General features: G+C 36.0%; 1 protein-coding gene across 10 annotated transcripts in view; it reads right to left on the reverse strand.

Annotated features, from left to right (window-relative positions):
- Positions 1 to 16,995, reverse strand: part of VPS13B (vacuolar protein sorting 13 homolog B) — a 438,627-nt gene that overhangs the window by 385,048 nt on the left and 36,584 nt on the right. For 4 of the 10 annotated variants that reach the window (XM_083871399.1, XM_083871402.1, XM_083871397.1 and 1 more), the window contains exons 4-6: positions 6,212 to 6,332; positions 1,953 to 2,120; positions 658 to 839 (exon numbers count right to left, since the gene is read on the reverse strand). In XM_083871399.1, coding sequence (XP_083727525.1) covers positions 658 to 839; positions 1,953 to 2,120; positions 6,212 to 6,332 — 471 coding nt within the window. Of the gene's footprint in view, positions 1 to 657; positions 840 to 1,952; positions 2,121 to 6,211; positions 6,336 to 7,602; positions 7,705 to 16,995 lie in introns of all 10 variants that reach the window. The other 6 variants (XM_083871403.1, XM_083871398.1, XM_083871395.1 and 3 more) reach the window with 3 other exon arrangements.

Below are 16,995 nucleotides of genomic sequence, written 5' to 3' on the forward strand. Positions count from 1 at the left end.
AGAATGCTGAAGCAAATTAAGTTTAATTTCATTAATAAAGTTGTTATATTTACTGGTAACAGTTCTTTTTGCTTGAACCCTACAAAAAAGCAGCTATTTCCAATCATTAGCTAAATATTTTAGGTAGTGTCTAAAAAAATGCATCCTGATGACCCACAGAGCACAATAATAATAATAATAATAATAATGCACCTCTGGTCACCAGGAGCTGAGTTTGGCTTGCTAATCCATCTCATGCAGTTCACTGCAGAGTGTTCATACATGATGTTTCTTGTTATTGATGAAAGTTGGAGCTACATTTGAAACGATAACTTAAGGCCAAAAAAAATCCTATCCATCTTATTGCAGACACCTTAAAGTATACTACTGGGGTTTTTTTTTACAGATTATCTGCAGACTTTCTTTCCTTCCTTACAATTACAGGGGGGTTTTAAACTCCAGGAAAAGATGAAAATATTAGAGACCATAACTTCCTTACTTATGTGCTGTTTCTGTACATAAACTAACTGCATCATATAAACAAAACACAATTTAAACATTCCTTTAGCAAAACACAACACCATAAGCTTTTCATTTTACTTAAAATTTTAAAGGATATTTTAAAAACCCTCAAAACTTCACAAGCAAGTAGCAAAAGTAATTATTTTGGATACTTACTTTAATAATTGATGGCATTTTGGAGTTGAGGTTATCATAAGTAAAATGCAGACGAGTCCTGAAGGAACATTTGTAGAGCAGAGGTTCCTGGTAAAATTCAATTTTACCACTAGCATTTCTCTTATCAAGACATACTGTGCAGTCAGAAAAGTTGATCACCTTCCTCAGTATCAGATCAGTGGCTTTTAAAAGAAGTGTATAGGTTAAAAAAATATAATACATACAAAAATTAAGTTGTGCATACAGGTTCTTAACTAGAAGAAAGCAATACCAGACAGTTTTTTAGTCATTACTTAAATCAGTAGCAAATACTTGCTTATATGACCGAAGAGAATAATTTCCTGTGTCAGACTTTTTCTGCTGAATGCATAAAATGTGAGGACAAATTAGGTATCCTGAACTGAAATTTTCACCATCTCCTGTACCTTAGCTCTTTTTATAAAAGAAGAGCACTGTTTCATGTGGAAGCATACAATAACTATCATTCTCATTATTCTCATGGAAATAATTTCGCATATTATCACTCAAAGTTTTCTTTTGAACCTTCCAAAAGAAACAAGAGCTATTACAGTAATCTTAACATGAAATATATTTTGTGATTTTGTCATATTAGTCAGTAATTATTTTAGCCAGAACAAAAGATTAGGTTCAGGCAAACATTAATTGAATTCCCCACTCTACCTGAAATCTTTTGTGTGATCTTAGCACAGTTACTGTTCCACCTCTAGCCAATGTCAGTAAGAGCACTTAGATTTACAGGTGAATTCAAGAACTGAATCATTCAAATACTTCAGACCAAGATAAAGAGTCAGAAGTTGGGGGCTTTTTTCCCCTGAAAATGTGAAGTAAAATGAATCATGCCTTGCAACTGGTATGCTGTGCTCACCACTGTGAGTACATTTTACTGCCTCGTTTGCCAGCCTGTTCAGAGTTTTAAGATCATCACAAACAAGTGCAATGAAATGCCTTAACGTGCTACTGCTCACTCACAAAACTTGCCTAAGCACTCACTGCCAGCAGCAAGCACTAATTCAAATACCTTCACAGGATGGCAAGTGTGAGCAGAGGACACATCTTGTATGATTATCTGTGATCATACAACAATTCAGTAACAATCAATTATTATAGCTGGCTCATCAGAATTAAGCTAAGGACAAGAGAAAAAACTGATTGGAAATCAAAACAAGCAGAAATTGTCTTATCTCTGATAAAAGAGCCATTTGTATGAGTCTTACAAATTTCTGTATGAAGAGTGCCTCCACAGTGATATGTAAAACCAAAAAGTATCTACTCACCAGAGATGTCCATAAATGCTCGATCCCAAAACTCGTCCACTGTATAGCATTCTGCAGAAGTGATATTGACTGAGAGAACAATATCATCCTCCACATACTTTAATATGAGATTGTTGATCACAATGTTGACATTGTTTACAACACGCCTAATCAAACTCTGAACATAACCTATAAAATAAAAAAAATTCTTGGGAATGAAAAGGAAGACATGATAAACTTATTTACTTATTAAAAAAATTCACTATTTCAATATATTCATTGTTTTCAACTTGCACTCTTTTTTAAAAGAAATCAAAATTTAAACAAACTATGTATCATTGTACTTTCTTTACCCAAAAAATAATATGACTTAAAACTCTTTAAAATTCCGTGTTGTTAAGTCAATCAGTATCCTAGAAATTCAAGATACCATTAAAAAAAGTTATTAAAAACTATAAATACACTAGAGCATACAAAACTAATTAACTTCTAAACTAATTAAGAAAACAGAATACTATGGATTACTGTAGACAAAGAATTTTAACAATTACTTTTTTACTTGAGAGATATTTAGAAATAGGTTTAGAAAAGTGAACGCCAGCTGTTAGGTTACTTTCCAAGTGTGCATATATTATGCCTACGTGCTCCCTCAGTTTTCCTAAGTTAACTAAGCATTAACACACCTGGTACTTTCTCATTCTAAAACCTAATATATTCACATCTTGTTCAGTAAGACCCCTGTGTGGTGTATCAAAATCACTTTCTGTCAACAACCCAAATAGTAAGCACCTGCACTGAAGCCTGTTGGGAACAAATCCATTAACATGTTTTTTAGATGTAATGTTGTTGGAAAAATCATCTCATCTGGGAATTCACAGTATGTGGCAAACATTCATGTTTTTAACAATATTGTAAAGAAATTAAATACTACCCATATTCATGTCTTTCATGTATACTGAACCCAACTATGGACCCAACTTGCTCGTGCTGGAAAAAAGCAAGCCTTAAAATTTCTGTTTTCAAATTTATGACATTATACACACCTGAAAATACATTTCATAGATACTATCAAGTTCTAGTTTGGTGACTACGCTGAAAAAAGCCAGCTAATGATACAGGTTTTAATCCACAAGCTTCAAGAGCAGTTTTCTGAAACTTCCATTAAATAAAACTCCTTTATATCAACAATTTTAATTGAAATTAAAAATTAAAATGAATATCAAAACATTGTCAGATAACTATGAAAATACTTAAGTTTCTGCTTTTTCTAGGTATTCATCTTTCTCACACTCATAGAAAACTTTTCACTTTAGAGTATATGGAAAGTTTTACCATTACATAAGTGATTTTCTTGAGTTCTACAACTAAAAATTTGTGCAGCTGACATGCGACATTTTTCCTTTTTTCAGGATTCAAAGTCCTCAGTGACCAGAAAGAGGAAATCCAGAAAAACAGTCAATTTCAATGTTTTCAGAGCTTAGTACTGTCAGATTTCCAACACAATCTGAATTGGCTTTTTTTGCATATCAATCTAAAACTACTGAAAAATAGGTGGAATAACTTGTTTTTAAGGATTTTCTCACTGACTCTTTCAAAGAGTAACATTTTCATTTTATATGAACTCAGAAAACCAGATGTATTATTTCAATAATTAAGGGGCATAAGAGACCCATATTCATCACTAGAGTGATGTAAACCAACCTGTACATAAACAGAAGGAAGCACATGGTATTTAGCTCCTTTTCCTAATTTCAGCATTGAAGTATTTTTGCAGACTATTTAACTAGCAACTATAAAATTATAGGCAGTTATTTAATTATGATTTTAAAGCAAGCTACTAATTTCATTGAAGAAAGTGAAGCTGTCTCTCCACAGGTCCAAAGTTTTTTCAGTATTTTGCTCTCAAGGGTCTTTCAAAGTCAATCTAATGTACATTTTCCTGCTGTGAATGACAAAAGCATTACATCATACAAGGAAAAAAAGGCAAGTTGTATTGATAGTTTCCAGAGGTATTCAGGAAAGGAGCAACAGCATTTTCATCTATGTCTTTTTGGCTGAGTGGATGAAGAGAGGAAGCAGAGTCTTATCTTCCAAATAAAACAGGGGTTATGGATTTGCTGGAAACTGCCTATGAAGATATTTCCAAGCTAGTGGTACAGTATATTATTGGAAGTATCATACAAAAACCAGCTTCCTGATTAAGTCTAGCTTCCAATATACTAGAAACAGATTTTCACATGTGAGGAACAGTCTTTTAAGAAATTCTAATTCCTCTATTCAAAACAAAATAATAAAAACATCAGAAAGTTCATGTATAATAAAGAGTTGGTTGGGGGTTTTTTTGGGTTTTTTTTTTTATACTCCTGTGATTTCTAAGAATAACACTATGAGCACCTTTGCCACTGAAATAAAGGTTTTCCATGCTAAGTGAATAAAACCACCAGAAAATCTGTAGGGCTAAATTCTTTCCTGAGATGTAACACAAAGTCCACAAGTATGTTTTTTTCAACTTATCTAGAACCCAGAGGCTGCACTGTCCATTAAGTGCTACAAATGCAATTTCAAATCCAACACTCCAAAAATTTTCTATCTCTACAGTCACAGAATCAATACCACCAGACCAGACACATCAAACCACTTATGTTTAGCAGGAGTCTGTTGTTATCAAAGCTACATTTTTAAACTTTTAAACTACATTTAAACTTGGCCTCTGTAAATTGAAGGACACTAAAACAAAACGACAATTTTTTTAAAAAAATATGGCACAAATATGATGCATGCATCCTCCAAGGATGTAAAAACAAACAAACAAAACAAAAAACAATAACAACAAAAAACCACCAAAAAAAACCCACAAAAACCACTAAGCAGATGACTCCATATCTTACTAAAATTCATGATGTGCAAATTAAATCTTAGGACATTTTACCACATAGGACCTCTATACGAAACAGTGCTATTTGTCCACTCAAAAACAAAACCAAAGCCACCTGTATTTACAACTGTTAATACAACTGTAGTGATACAATTTCGCCACAGGGAGATAACTTTAAAAAAATCCTACAAATGTCACTGAAGGAAATACATTAATACAATTTTTGGGTAGCCTTTGACTTTTTTTGTTTACAGATGTGACCCAAAGAACTGAATTCCACAGAGCTGCCACAGCTGAAGCGCTGTCCATGGTAGGAAATGGCTTCCCACAATTCCAAGCCCCTGGAGTTTATCGGATTGCTAAACTCTAAGAGACACTCCAGCCCTGTCTCCTCAAGTAATCATTTCAACGCAAGATGATAATCATTTAGCACATTGTATTACACACATCAAATGTCAATGTTGTCTTTTAATTCAAGTATAAAGTTTGTTAATAAAAGACAGCAAGAAGCCTCACATGAAACTATCGTATTTTTAATCTATCTAAAATTATATGACCCAAGAAGAGAAACTGCAATTCATTCCAGTACTTCGCAATTTTACTTTTCTGCATGAAACACCTCATATCCGAAATCAGAGGCAATAGTAATCAGATACATAGTTCCTTAGGCATTTTAATATCATAAAACATCTGAGCATCCAAATTTCACATTCACATTCAAATTCCATATCCGGGAAAAAAGTAATTGTGCAAATCTCCACCAGCAGATACAGGGTTCAAAAAATATTAATAAAACATGAGAGAGTTTGAGTTTTTCAGCCTGACAAAGAGAAGTCTCCAGAAAAACCTTTCAGCAGCATTCCAGTACCTAAAGTGAGTCTACAAGAAAGCTGGAGGACTTTCCACAAGGGCATGTACAGATAGGACAAGGGATAATAATGGCTTAAACAGAAAGAGGGCAGGTTCAGATTAGATAATAGAAAAGATTTCTTGATTTTGAGACACTGGAACAGGCTGCCCAGAGATGTTTGGTTTAATGCCAGACTGGATAGGGCTTTGAGCAGCCTGGTTGGCTGAAAGGCGTCCCCTCCCTATAGCTGGGGGTTGGAATTAGATAGTTTTTAAGGTCCCTTCCAATCCAAGCTATTCTATGATTCTATCTTGAGCTATAAATGAGTTATGTGAATTTAAGAATTTGATGAAATGGAAAGAAAGGTTATCAGCATTAAACTACGTTTTATTGTGATTTGGTCTGTTTTCTAACATATAGGTATGTCATTAACCTTCGTGATTTGAAGGTAGACAAAAACATAATAATCTAACTTAAACACTGTGGCCATCTGAATAAAATTCTGTATTTGAGTTAGAGAAAAATATCTAATCAGTTTTTGAAACTATGGATTACCTGGAGGTAAATCAGGGTCAGGAGAAGCAGACTGCTGAACTCGTCGTGCTTTTACTGCTGATTTCATGCTTTCTGTGGTACTGCGGTTTGTTGAACTGGAACCACAACTTTCGTGGTCTTCCTGCTAGAGGAAAAGAAAGCAATGAAGTCAACCAAACAGAAAGAAAATAAATGTGGGGAGAACTTGGTAAAGGTTCTGTAATTTCTGTTACTGTTTTTCCATCAATTCAATCCTACACTACAGAAGTTGACACAAAACTAGCTGAGCAACATAAAATTAATACTTTCGCTAATTTTAGTTTAGAAAAGAAACCTGTAATTTAAATATTTATTTCACTGGAACATATTTCTTTTAGCTCCATTTCTGCTGAAACATTCCTTCAGAGACAGAGCCCTGAAGATTACCAAAACAAGTATGAGAAGCTACTTAATTATATGAGCTTATATGCCTACTCATGAAACCACCTCAGATGTTTCCAAGATGTCAGACTCGCATCCTTCCTAATGCTGCTAATTGAAGCTGATTCATAAAGCAAAATATTTTTGCAGACTTCTATAACAGTAAAACATAACCCCAGAAAAGATAAATGAACTGAGGGCAGCTGCTCCTCTTCATCTTCTATATATATAGTTCATTCAACATAAGGAATTCAGAAGCAGAAACATAGCTCATAATTCCAGAATGTGATATAAGCCTTTTAAGATGAGATTTGCAGACCCAAGAAAACCTTAATTAGCTGAATCTAGGATTTTAAACACACCAGTAGTATTCCCATTACATTCCAGAATAACAGTTTAACTACAAGGCTCAAGTGTAAGAATGCCAAGAGAAGTAATGCAAATATTCTTCTAAATGTATTAAAAGAAGGTTAAAGAGGATGCAAACACAGCTTTTGACCTAAGTCAAATCACTTTGATAGACACAGTCTCTTGCAGAAAAAGTGAAAAACGCTTTCTGGGTGATGCCACTGATCATATCACACAATTTGTTCACAAAAAGAAGCTTTGGGGAATGCAGGGGCTTGGCACATCTCTCGGGACCTTCACCCACACTCCCTGGCCAGCTCTGGCAGTGGCCCCTCAGTAAAGATACAGTTCCATATTCTGGGATACATCCCTGATCCTGTGGGTTCTTCTGTGCTCTGCAAAAGTGTGAACAGTGGCCAAGAAGTAAAGGGAGGACTCTGGTGGGGGACTTGAGCTGGTTTTTATTAAGTCCACATGGGACCTCTTCACACCAGAGAGTCAGCCCACCAAAGCTGGGTTTGCTCTCTGTACAGCACCTTAACTATGGGGGTGGGGAAATGGGAAGGGGACAGCTTGGGACCAACCTAAGGAGAGAAGGAAGTGACCCTGAACATAAGTGACAGGCAACAGAACAATCAACAAACCTGCTAATCACTCCATGTCCTCACTAGAATCTTCTAGACAATCAGGGTGAGGCTGTAAGGTCATGGACAGGACCCATAATTGTGATTGACACCTGACAATCACTGGGGGGAAACCAAGAAGGATTTAACATCAGGTTACATGGGACAAACCACTGTAACTTATATCAAAACAGTATAAAACAAAGAACAGATGCATATAGAAAACTGGTAAAACCAAAAATGCACCACCACACGGGAACAAATGTCATGTAACACAGTATAAGTTATAATATTCTTAAGTCCTCTTAACACTAAAAGAAAGCAGCTTAAACTGTGCTGTGTTTTTGTACAGGACAGATCATGTGTTTCTCCACGTGTTGCTTGGTATTTCAAATAATCTCAGAGAAATTACAAAAGGGGATCTTCACATTACTCGCTTTTTGATATGGATTTTTTTCATTAAAAAAATTAATACACACAATGATACATTTAAAAGCATGTCTACAACTTCAAAAGTAACTGAAGAGATTTTTTTCTTTCCACTCTACTTAGAGCAACAAAACAGGGAAATTCTCTGCTAAAATGAAACTACCATTTCACGAAGAAAAAAAAGAAGAGGAATATAACCTTAGTCAGGGAAAAATAAAATTTAAGATAGAAGCTTTAACTCATTTGGGGCAATTGGATAAGACAGATGTATTTATATATTGAAGACTAGATGATAGCTTCTAAAACAAGGATGAGTTACCATAAAGGATTTGAGATTTTAATTTATGGTTATTTGGCCATTTTAGTCATACGGGAAAGTCTTATTCCAGTGCATAAAACCCCCATAACGCGTGTTGAGACTCAGCTCTGTTTAGAGGACATTGGTTTGTTTTCTCATCTCTGACAAATTTCTGATACTTCTCATTGAAGAACACAAGTTTCCTGGAGACTCTCTCTGAAGTTCTAACTCTCTCTTTAAGGCATAGGATAGAGATAAAGCAAGAACTTCAAGCTTTCATTAAGCCCAGCATGATGGAAGACTCTTCATCAACATATATTTTGTAATCAGCAGAGCTCAACTCTCCTTCCTCTCCAGTTTACTGAGAAAACTTAGATCATACACTCTTAATCTAAAATTTCTGAAGTAACTTTTAGCTATGCTCTTTCTTGGAAACTAGTTCACATGTAGCATAGAAATATTTTTTCAAGTAAGTCACTACACAACTATTTAGGTTTTGTACTTGCAGAAAAGCCCAAGCTCAATTAGCACATTTCCTTCTTCCCCAAACTCACTCATGGATTGCACAGAATGCTGTGCTGCAACTATTTAATTACTTGGTCTGATAGGATCACATTACACTGGACTTTCAAGATTTATGTCAGCTACAAAATAAAGAGAAGGTGGAAGAAAGGAACGGGGAAGTTCTTTTTCTGAAGTGTTAACTCCATCAAGCCTGATTACATTCAGGTCTAACTTTTCTATCTACATACTGCTACAATTATGTTCAATAGATGTTCTCAAAACTTCCCAAAATCTATGCAATATTTTTGAATATTATGAGCAAAGATTAAGTAAGAGTGGTTTAAGCTTTTACCACTTTTAGAGACCTAGGAATAAACACTAGCACTTTGGCTTCTGAGGGCTGGTTGGTTTTTTAAAGTAAAGGGGAGGAGAATCCTTAATTTTAAAACAAAGTCTCAAATCTCAACCTGTAAACACATAATATACAATGAGCTTTTTATATTTCCCGGAGCTATAAGCCTGTTGTGATGGAAAATGGATGTAAATCGTTTACAGCAAGCTGGACCTAAACACAAAGAAAAATGTACATGTTCCACAATGGTGCCAAAACAAATTTATCTCAGAAATATACCTGTGTTACTTAATCCATATGAAGTAACAGAGTACACCTATACTTACGAAGAATTCAACCCAATCAACATTTGAAAAAAGAGTGTTGGTTTGTTTTTTTAATCTGGGATAAGATCCATTCATTTCCTTACAATACACAATTTTCAAAAATATTTCTGGGAGCTGCAGGAGTTGATTTTGGGTTTTTTGAGCATGAACATACACACCATTTTTCACAACAGTTACTGATATTTTATAAGCCAAATGTATTCTTCAATTAATGGAAGATGATAAGAGTGGCCATGAACTTTAACAAACTACACTTCTAGGTACACATATATCCATAAGGTTTCTGTATCTGCACATTTCTGCTCAATGTTAACTTTAAGGGCACACTATTAATTTCTCAAACATGTGGTTGTCTCATAAGCCCAGAAGTAAAACATGTTCATTAAAGAAATGGGGAAAGTTCCAAGGAAACTGCCAAAACTAGCATAATTATGAAACTATTTAAAACTGGAACCAACTAGAGTCACACACTGTGTCTAGATCACAGTGATGTCATCAGAAACACCCAGCCAAAAAGCACTAAAATTACTGTGCTCCCATAAATCCACCTCACACCAGATGACAAACATTTAAAAGTTGAAGTCAAAATTGTAATGGTGGTGGAAAGAGGGCTAATGTTCTAAAAGTGCTAATAACTATAGTTATGGTATGAGATCTGATAAACGTCCATTCATTTTATCATTAAAGATAGTGATTCCAAACAATAGCCACAGCAGCGGAAAACTAAAACTACTCAGGATATATCTAGAGAGATGATTTCTAAATAAGGTAACTTACATTACAAAAGTATCATTTACAAAAGTATCTTTTCCCACTAGCTTGTTACATAAGTAAAGCCCAGAAAACTTAAATTTGAACAAGAGGTCCTGTTTTGGGGTGTTGTTCTGCAAATACGACAAACACCATTTTGCACAACCAGGCTCTTTTTTCACTTTTGACAGATGTGTCAAATCCAGTCAGATACGTAGATCTGTCAGATCCAGTAATCAGATGAAATATTTTTATGAAGCTTTATGGTTAGTTCTATAACTATGCAAGTAATGCATGTTACTTATTACTTGTATTATGCAAGCAATAAGTAACATGCTAGACACATAGGCTAGTAAAGTTATATTCGAGTTCCTCAGTCAATTTTCTACTGCAATTTAAAATCATTATTGCAAGGTTTAGAGCAAATTACAATTGACAATACCTGAATACATAACAGATGAGGTTTATTTTAATCTTTCCTAATAAGTGGAATTTATAATCTTGGTTCATTATTCTTTCTTTTGTTCATTATGCTTTCCAAATTCAAAATAGTTTTCTCCTTAAAAAAGACACGCTCTCTTTTTAAAACACATAAATCCTATTCAATGTGCAAGATTTCCAAAATGCCTCATAAGCACAGTTTACAGGACAATCACATTCTCTTGGAGATCACTTGGCTGTTTATGCAAATATTGTCCTGTCCCACTGTTTTCATAAAACCAAGTTAGACAAGGAAAATTGGGTTCTATAGAAAAAAAAAAAAAAAACCCTGTTTAAAACCAATGAATATTATGAATTAAAATTTTAAAACTCAAACTGATTCAAATTACCTACTACACAAACTTGTAGAGTTCTCCATCCCTGTGTTTTTTTCCTTTTCTCCTATAAAATTTGCTTTTTCTCATCCTTTATCACTTCTAAAACAACAAGCTTAATATCCTTTACAAGTCATTAGAAGATATCTATTCATATTTCTGTAAAATGTATTTTAAATGGCAAGATGCAAGAACTGGGAGAGTGGAACTTATTTCCCACTAGTGGACAGTGCTCATATGGCCAAGTAGTTGGCTGCCTGTGGCAAGACTAGAAGCAATTCAGGATGTGCTCATTTTAGCAAGGCCTTTGACACAGTCTGCTCACATGGGCAGACTCCTCATTCACAGACTGGGGAGATACCAACTGGACAGTGGAGTTCAGTGAAAAAGTGCCTGGACCACTGAGCTCAAAGGTTGTGATCAGGGTACAAAGTCCAGCTGATGACTTGTGGCACCCTTCAGGGATCAGTACCAAGTTTGGGGTGTTTTAACACGCATACTAAAGACCTGAAGATGGGATAAGATTGTACTGTCACCAAAACTGTGGATCATACCAACCCAAGGAGAGGAATCAATGCACTAGTGGGAAGGGCTGCTATTGACAGGATCCTTGAGGGGGTGAAGGAATGGGCTGTCAGGAACTCAGAGAGATCCAGATGTAAACACTGAGTGCTGCAGTACCCAGGATAAAGATACTCTGGAACTGCAGACTAACAGCCAAACCACTCGAGAGCAGCTTTTTGGAAGCCAATCCAAGGGTCCCAGGGGGCAGCAAGATGCCCAAACATGTCCCTGCTGCAAAGGCCAACTGTGTGCCGGGCTGTATTAGCAAGGGTGGAGCCAGGGGGACAATTATTCTTGGCCCTTAGCTCCCTGTGAGACACTGTATGGAACACCGCACCCAGCTGAGGGCTCTCCAAGACACTCCCGAAGCAGATCTATAGAGGACCACAGGTGATCAGGGCACAGGAGCAACCTCCTGTGCTCTCTCTCAGGGGAGATTGAGATAAATCAGGGTTGTCCAGCCTGGAGAAGGATAATCCTACTGCTGTCTACAGCTACGTACTGGGAGGGTACGGAGAAGTGGGAGCCAGACTGTGTCTGTTGCCGCTCATCTTGTCATGGTACAAATCTGAACTGTGCAATTCCAAGTAGGTCATGCTCTTTTTCATCATTTGGAGGGTGATCAAGTACTGAACTGGCTGCCCAGAGAGGTGGTGGAGTCTCAGTCCTTGGAGTTATTCAGCACTTTGCTGGTAAAGCCCTGAAGCAACCCATTCTAACTGAACTTGCTTTGAGCATGAAGTTGGACTAGATCATCACCAGAAACCATTCCAAATTGCACTATGATTCCTCTACACGTGAAAATGAAACAAAAGGTAATACGAATTTATAACAATATTATCTTTAAAATACACAAGTGTCACTAAAATGGTAAGCACCATTTTGCTTTCAAAAGGATATCTGGTTGTTTTCCACTGCTATACAATTGCTAATATGCATTACACATAAACAGATTCATATTGCACTTTTGACCTCACAACAACACTTCTGCTGGCTAACACAGGTTAAGCACTGCTTAGAAACTAGTACAGAAAATTAATTTTATTTTTTTTAATGAACATCAAACTAGAAACATAATACTGAAACAGAAAATCCAGTAACCCATATATGACATCTGTACATCTTTTTGCAAGGTGTGATTTAATAGTCTAACACATAGTTACTTTAAAATTATGTAAATATAGGTATATTTCAAAACTATGACAGTGTAAAATATTGAAGACAATTTAGCCAAATCAGGCTGTGTTCCAATTTTGCAGAATATTTAAGGAATTTTGTAATACATATAGAAATTATAGGTTATATATATATACACTTCTAGTACTTTCAGAAGTCTATTTTTTTTCACTGTAACAAAATTTTAAATCTTTTCAAATCACATACTTCAGAGTGAGTACTCAGAGACTGAGCTCTGTCTTTATGACAGACAAGAACATGCTGGAAAGTCTTTTTTTTTTTTTTTTTTTTTTTTTTTACCAGAGTTTTTTTCAGTACTATCTCATGTAGAAATATGTCAAAAATAAACTCTTAATATTATGTCCCAGACTACAAAGGATTAATACCAAGGAATTTGAGGCAGAGATGCAGGGAGTGGAGCAAATAAACAAGGCTGAAGTCTGGTTAAGCAGAAGAGACAAACTGGAGCAATGAAGAAACAATTTAAACAAGGTCTCAGCCTTTATGTACCTCTTGTTGCATATGATCTTGGCTGATGTTAAATTAACAGAAACAACCAGCAGTGATCACCTACAAGGCGCATTTAAGATACCTGCATCAGATGAGGGTGTTACATCCACCTCCCAGTGTTAGCACAAGCCTTGTTGTGTTAATTCTATGTTAGCACAGCACAATGTGCTCCAAAATAGAGGTGCAAGTTCAAAATCCACACAAATGCTGTGAACAGGCTAAAAAGCTGCCACAGCAGCCCCAGTGGTAAGACAGGAAGCTTTTGTAATGATACCAAAAACCATGGGCCATCTTCCTATTGATTTCTGGATAACAACGTCTCTCTGTGATGTTGCTACTGTTTTGATTAGCTGATTATCCAGGGTATTTGAAAAGAACGTTCCTTTGTTTACAAGAAAAGGAGCTGTCAAACGCCTGAAAGCCTCTGGTGACACGGTCATACAGCCAAAGATAAATAGAACAGGCTGTTCTCTCTAAGTGGTTCTCAGAAATACACCCCAGTTTCTCAACACTCAAGACAGAGTAACAAATAAAATGACTTTGCAAGTCCTTTTTGATGGGAGTTGTACAAATATTTTCTTTCTATTGTGTAAAGAAAGTTATATTATAAACTGTTAACTGATCATCTAGTAAAGTTCCTGATACATTTACTGTAGTTTTAAAAAATTATGAGGCCACCTACCATGATATAAGTGCTTTTTAATAGAAATAAATATTTCAAAGTTACTGTCCTGCAATTTCTCCTAGGATAGGCTTTTTCAAGATTTCATTCTCTCATGTTACCCTAGGTTTGTGCAGTGCTTTGCTTAGGGAACATGGGTGGGGTGGTGTTAATTCTGTAACATTACTCTGCATTTAATATCAAACAAAGTGAAGCCTGACCCATGACTAGAGCTCTGAAAGCTACCAAAAAAATAAAATAAAATAATAATAACAACACAAAACAAAACACAATACCAACCCAAAATAAGAATTACTACAGTAACAACTGGCAGCTACACTCAAGATTTGGCATCACTGTAGAAGCAAAGATGGAAGAGATCAAAGCCAATTCTGAAATGTTTGTTCCACAAAAGTCACAGTGCACAGAACTCTAACTCAGTAATTCTCACACCAATTGACTGAAAGGAAAAGTCAAGAGGAAAGACACAGCAGAAAGGTGAGCTCCTTCAGAAAAACTGATAATGTGGGCTGAAAGGGGTCATTCTGGCCCATATATTCTCTGGGACCAAAAACGAGAAAGAAGAGTGACTGAGACAGTTTAACCCTGAAGGACTGGGAGAAAAGAGTGACACAAAATACGCTGAAGAGAACAGACTGAAACTTAAGAGAAGAGAGAAGTGGCCTGCATTTCTGTCCTCTTTTCCAACTTGTGTTCAGAAACAAGCAAATATAATAAAATTAAGAGTGATAAAAGAACAGATACCTATTTCAAGAATCTCTTGAAAATTAAGTCAGAACAAAATAGGATATATATTTCAAGTTTAAACAATTTATCTCCATACATGAAAATTCCAGACCAGTCTGTTTCACTGTTATCCAGCCTAATATACAAGCTGGGGCCTGTTTGAGGAGCATCTCACTCTCTTCCAGGTCCAGCTACTGAACTGGTCAGCACCACAACAAACATACATTTTTCTTACACCACCTGCTTCCATTTTTGTGTGTGCTATTTTGGAAGACACTGTACCAAAGACTGGACATGTTCTCATCCGTGTTGCAGGTACCTTGAAATATTTGGAACAGTTGAGAAGTACTTCTCCAGCATTTATCAAGTCTGTTCCTGCAGTATTCACCACAACACCAGAATACCATTGTAAGCATGGGTTAGTCACAACACTGATTCATTAAACACCTGGGAACCATTAGCAAAAGTTTGATCCATTCAGATCACTCTCTCATACTCTCTTCCAACTGCCAGAGGGTTAACACTGGTCTCCAGCATTATTTCAACTGATCCCAGACTTCACCAAGACATCACTTTCCTTTGTGGTGGTAGATGATTGATGGTACTTGTTTTCCTGCACAGTTCTGGTGGGTTGTAGTTCAGCTCTGTTTCACACTTTTTCAGAGGGTACTTTCCCCTAACATATTTCCTACTGGATTTTATTAGAAAGCCAGACCCCATGTGCAAGAATTCTCTCCACCAAGCACCTGCCAAGGATATAGTAATAATTTTTATTACTAAATAACCTTGCCACCCACTTCCTCCAGAGAAAGGTAGAATAGTGTCCAGACCAAATTTTCTTCTAATCCCAAACACTACTGAACAGCAGACCTACAGCAGGGTCCCAGCAAATTGAGTAATCCTCACCTCTCAAATTTCCATCACCACAATAAACCTCTGATACATAGCAGTGAAAGGCCTGAGGCACAAAGCTTTGCCTGGAGAACTTGCTATCCAAGCAAGCTCTTTGCAGTGCTGAGCATCATTTGGGGATGGAAAGAGAGCAAAGAGGTAATGAAATGGCAATGGATAATACATGCCAATGTCAGAAGGAAGAGTGTACCCACTAGGGTCCCTCCAGCTGCTATTGATTTTCTCAAGTGTTTAGGTTATGCTTACAGTGACTAATTCTCTATTAAAATTGTTTGAAACTAGTCCGTAGGTTCAGAATTTCATGGGGCAGTGCAAAAAAGCAGCAGAGAAGACTGAATGACAAAGCCATGAACATCTGGTTTCCTTAAGATTTCAATCTTAAAACCCAACGCAATTTGAGTCAGAGAGTGTAGCCTAGCAGTCCTTTCTTCCTCAGTTACTGTCCAAGACAGGTCCAAGCCAAATTTGTGCTTGTGGCCATTCTCCACAGAACCCACAACAAGGACATTTTCCCAAGGTAGTATCTGCCAGTACAGGCAGGCTGATGTAGAAAGATTTCTCAGCTACAGGCACAGGAAGACTGAATTACTGCAGCTTTCACTGCATTCTGCAAATTCAGAAGTATGGGCATTTCACTGAAGAAAAGTGAGATCCCGGCATATACAATCTACAGAAGGAAATTGCAACACCAATGTAATAGTAATAAAAAATTCTTCTCCTTTTTAAAAACTAAGCACAATCTTTACAAAAATAATACCAATGGCTTTTTTACTGCTGTATTAAGACAAAACTTCATTTTCTAACTTATTTCCAACAGTTCTTCTCATGTATGCTTTTCATACATTCCATGAATATATATGTAACTTTATGTAATTGTATTATTGCTCTGTATGAATATTCAAACAGCTTTAAGAAATTAAAATCTACTGAGTATAACTGTACATCAAATTTTAGATACTTCCATACATCTGTCTGAAACATAATTTCTCTTACTTTACATAGTTTTCTTACTTTCCAGCTGATCAAATTCTAAACACAGAAGCCTAGTTGAGAGCTTCATTATTTAGTTCTCTGAAGTAAAACTTCCATATAATTTCCCCAAATTAAACTTTCAAGTACCCGTTAATAGTTCTGCTATATTTAAAAAAAACTCACTGACAAATGTGTACTTTATTTTTATTCTTTCTTTTTTTGCTAAACTTCAAACACCTTGATGGAGAAGAACAGATTTTCACCAAATGTAATTTATCAATTACATCTCTTTCAAATAACATTATTTAAAACTATTGGACTAAATTACAAAGCTGGCTGAATGGCTGCAAAAACTTCCTAGTTAATCAATGCTAAAAAGTACACATAAGAGCAACGTT

The sequence above is a fragment of the Zosterops lateralis genome, assembly GCF_965231275.1.
Source record: "Zosterops lateralis genome assembly, chromosome: 1".
Lineage (NCBI taxonomy): Eukaryota > Metazoa > Chordata > Aves > Passeriformes > Zosteropidae > Zosterops > Zosterops lateralis.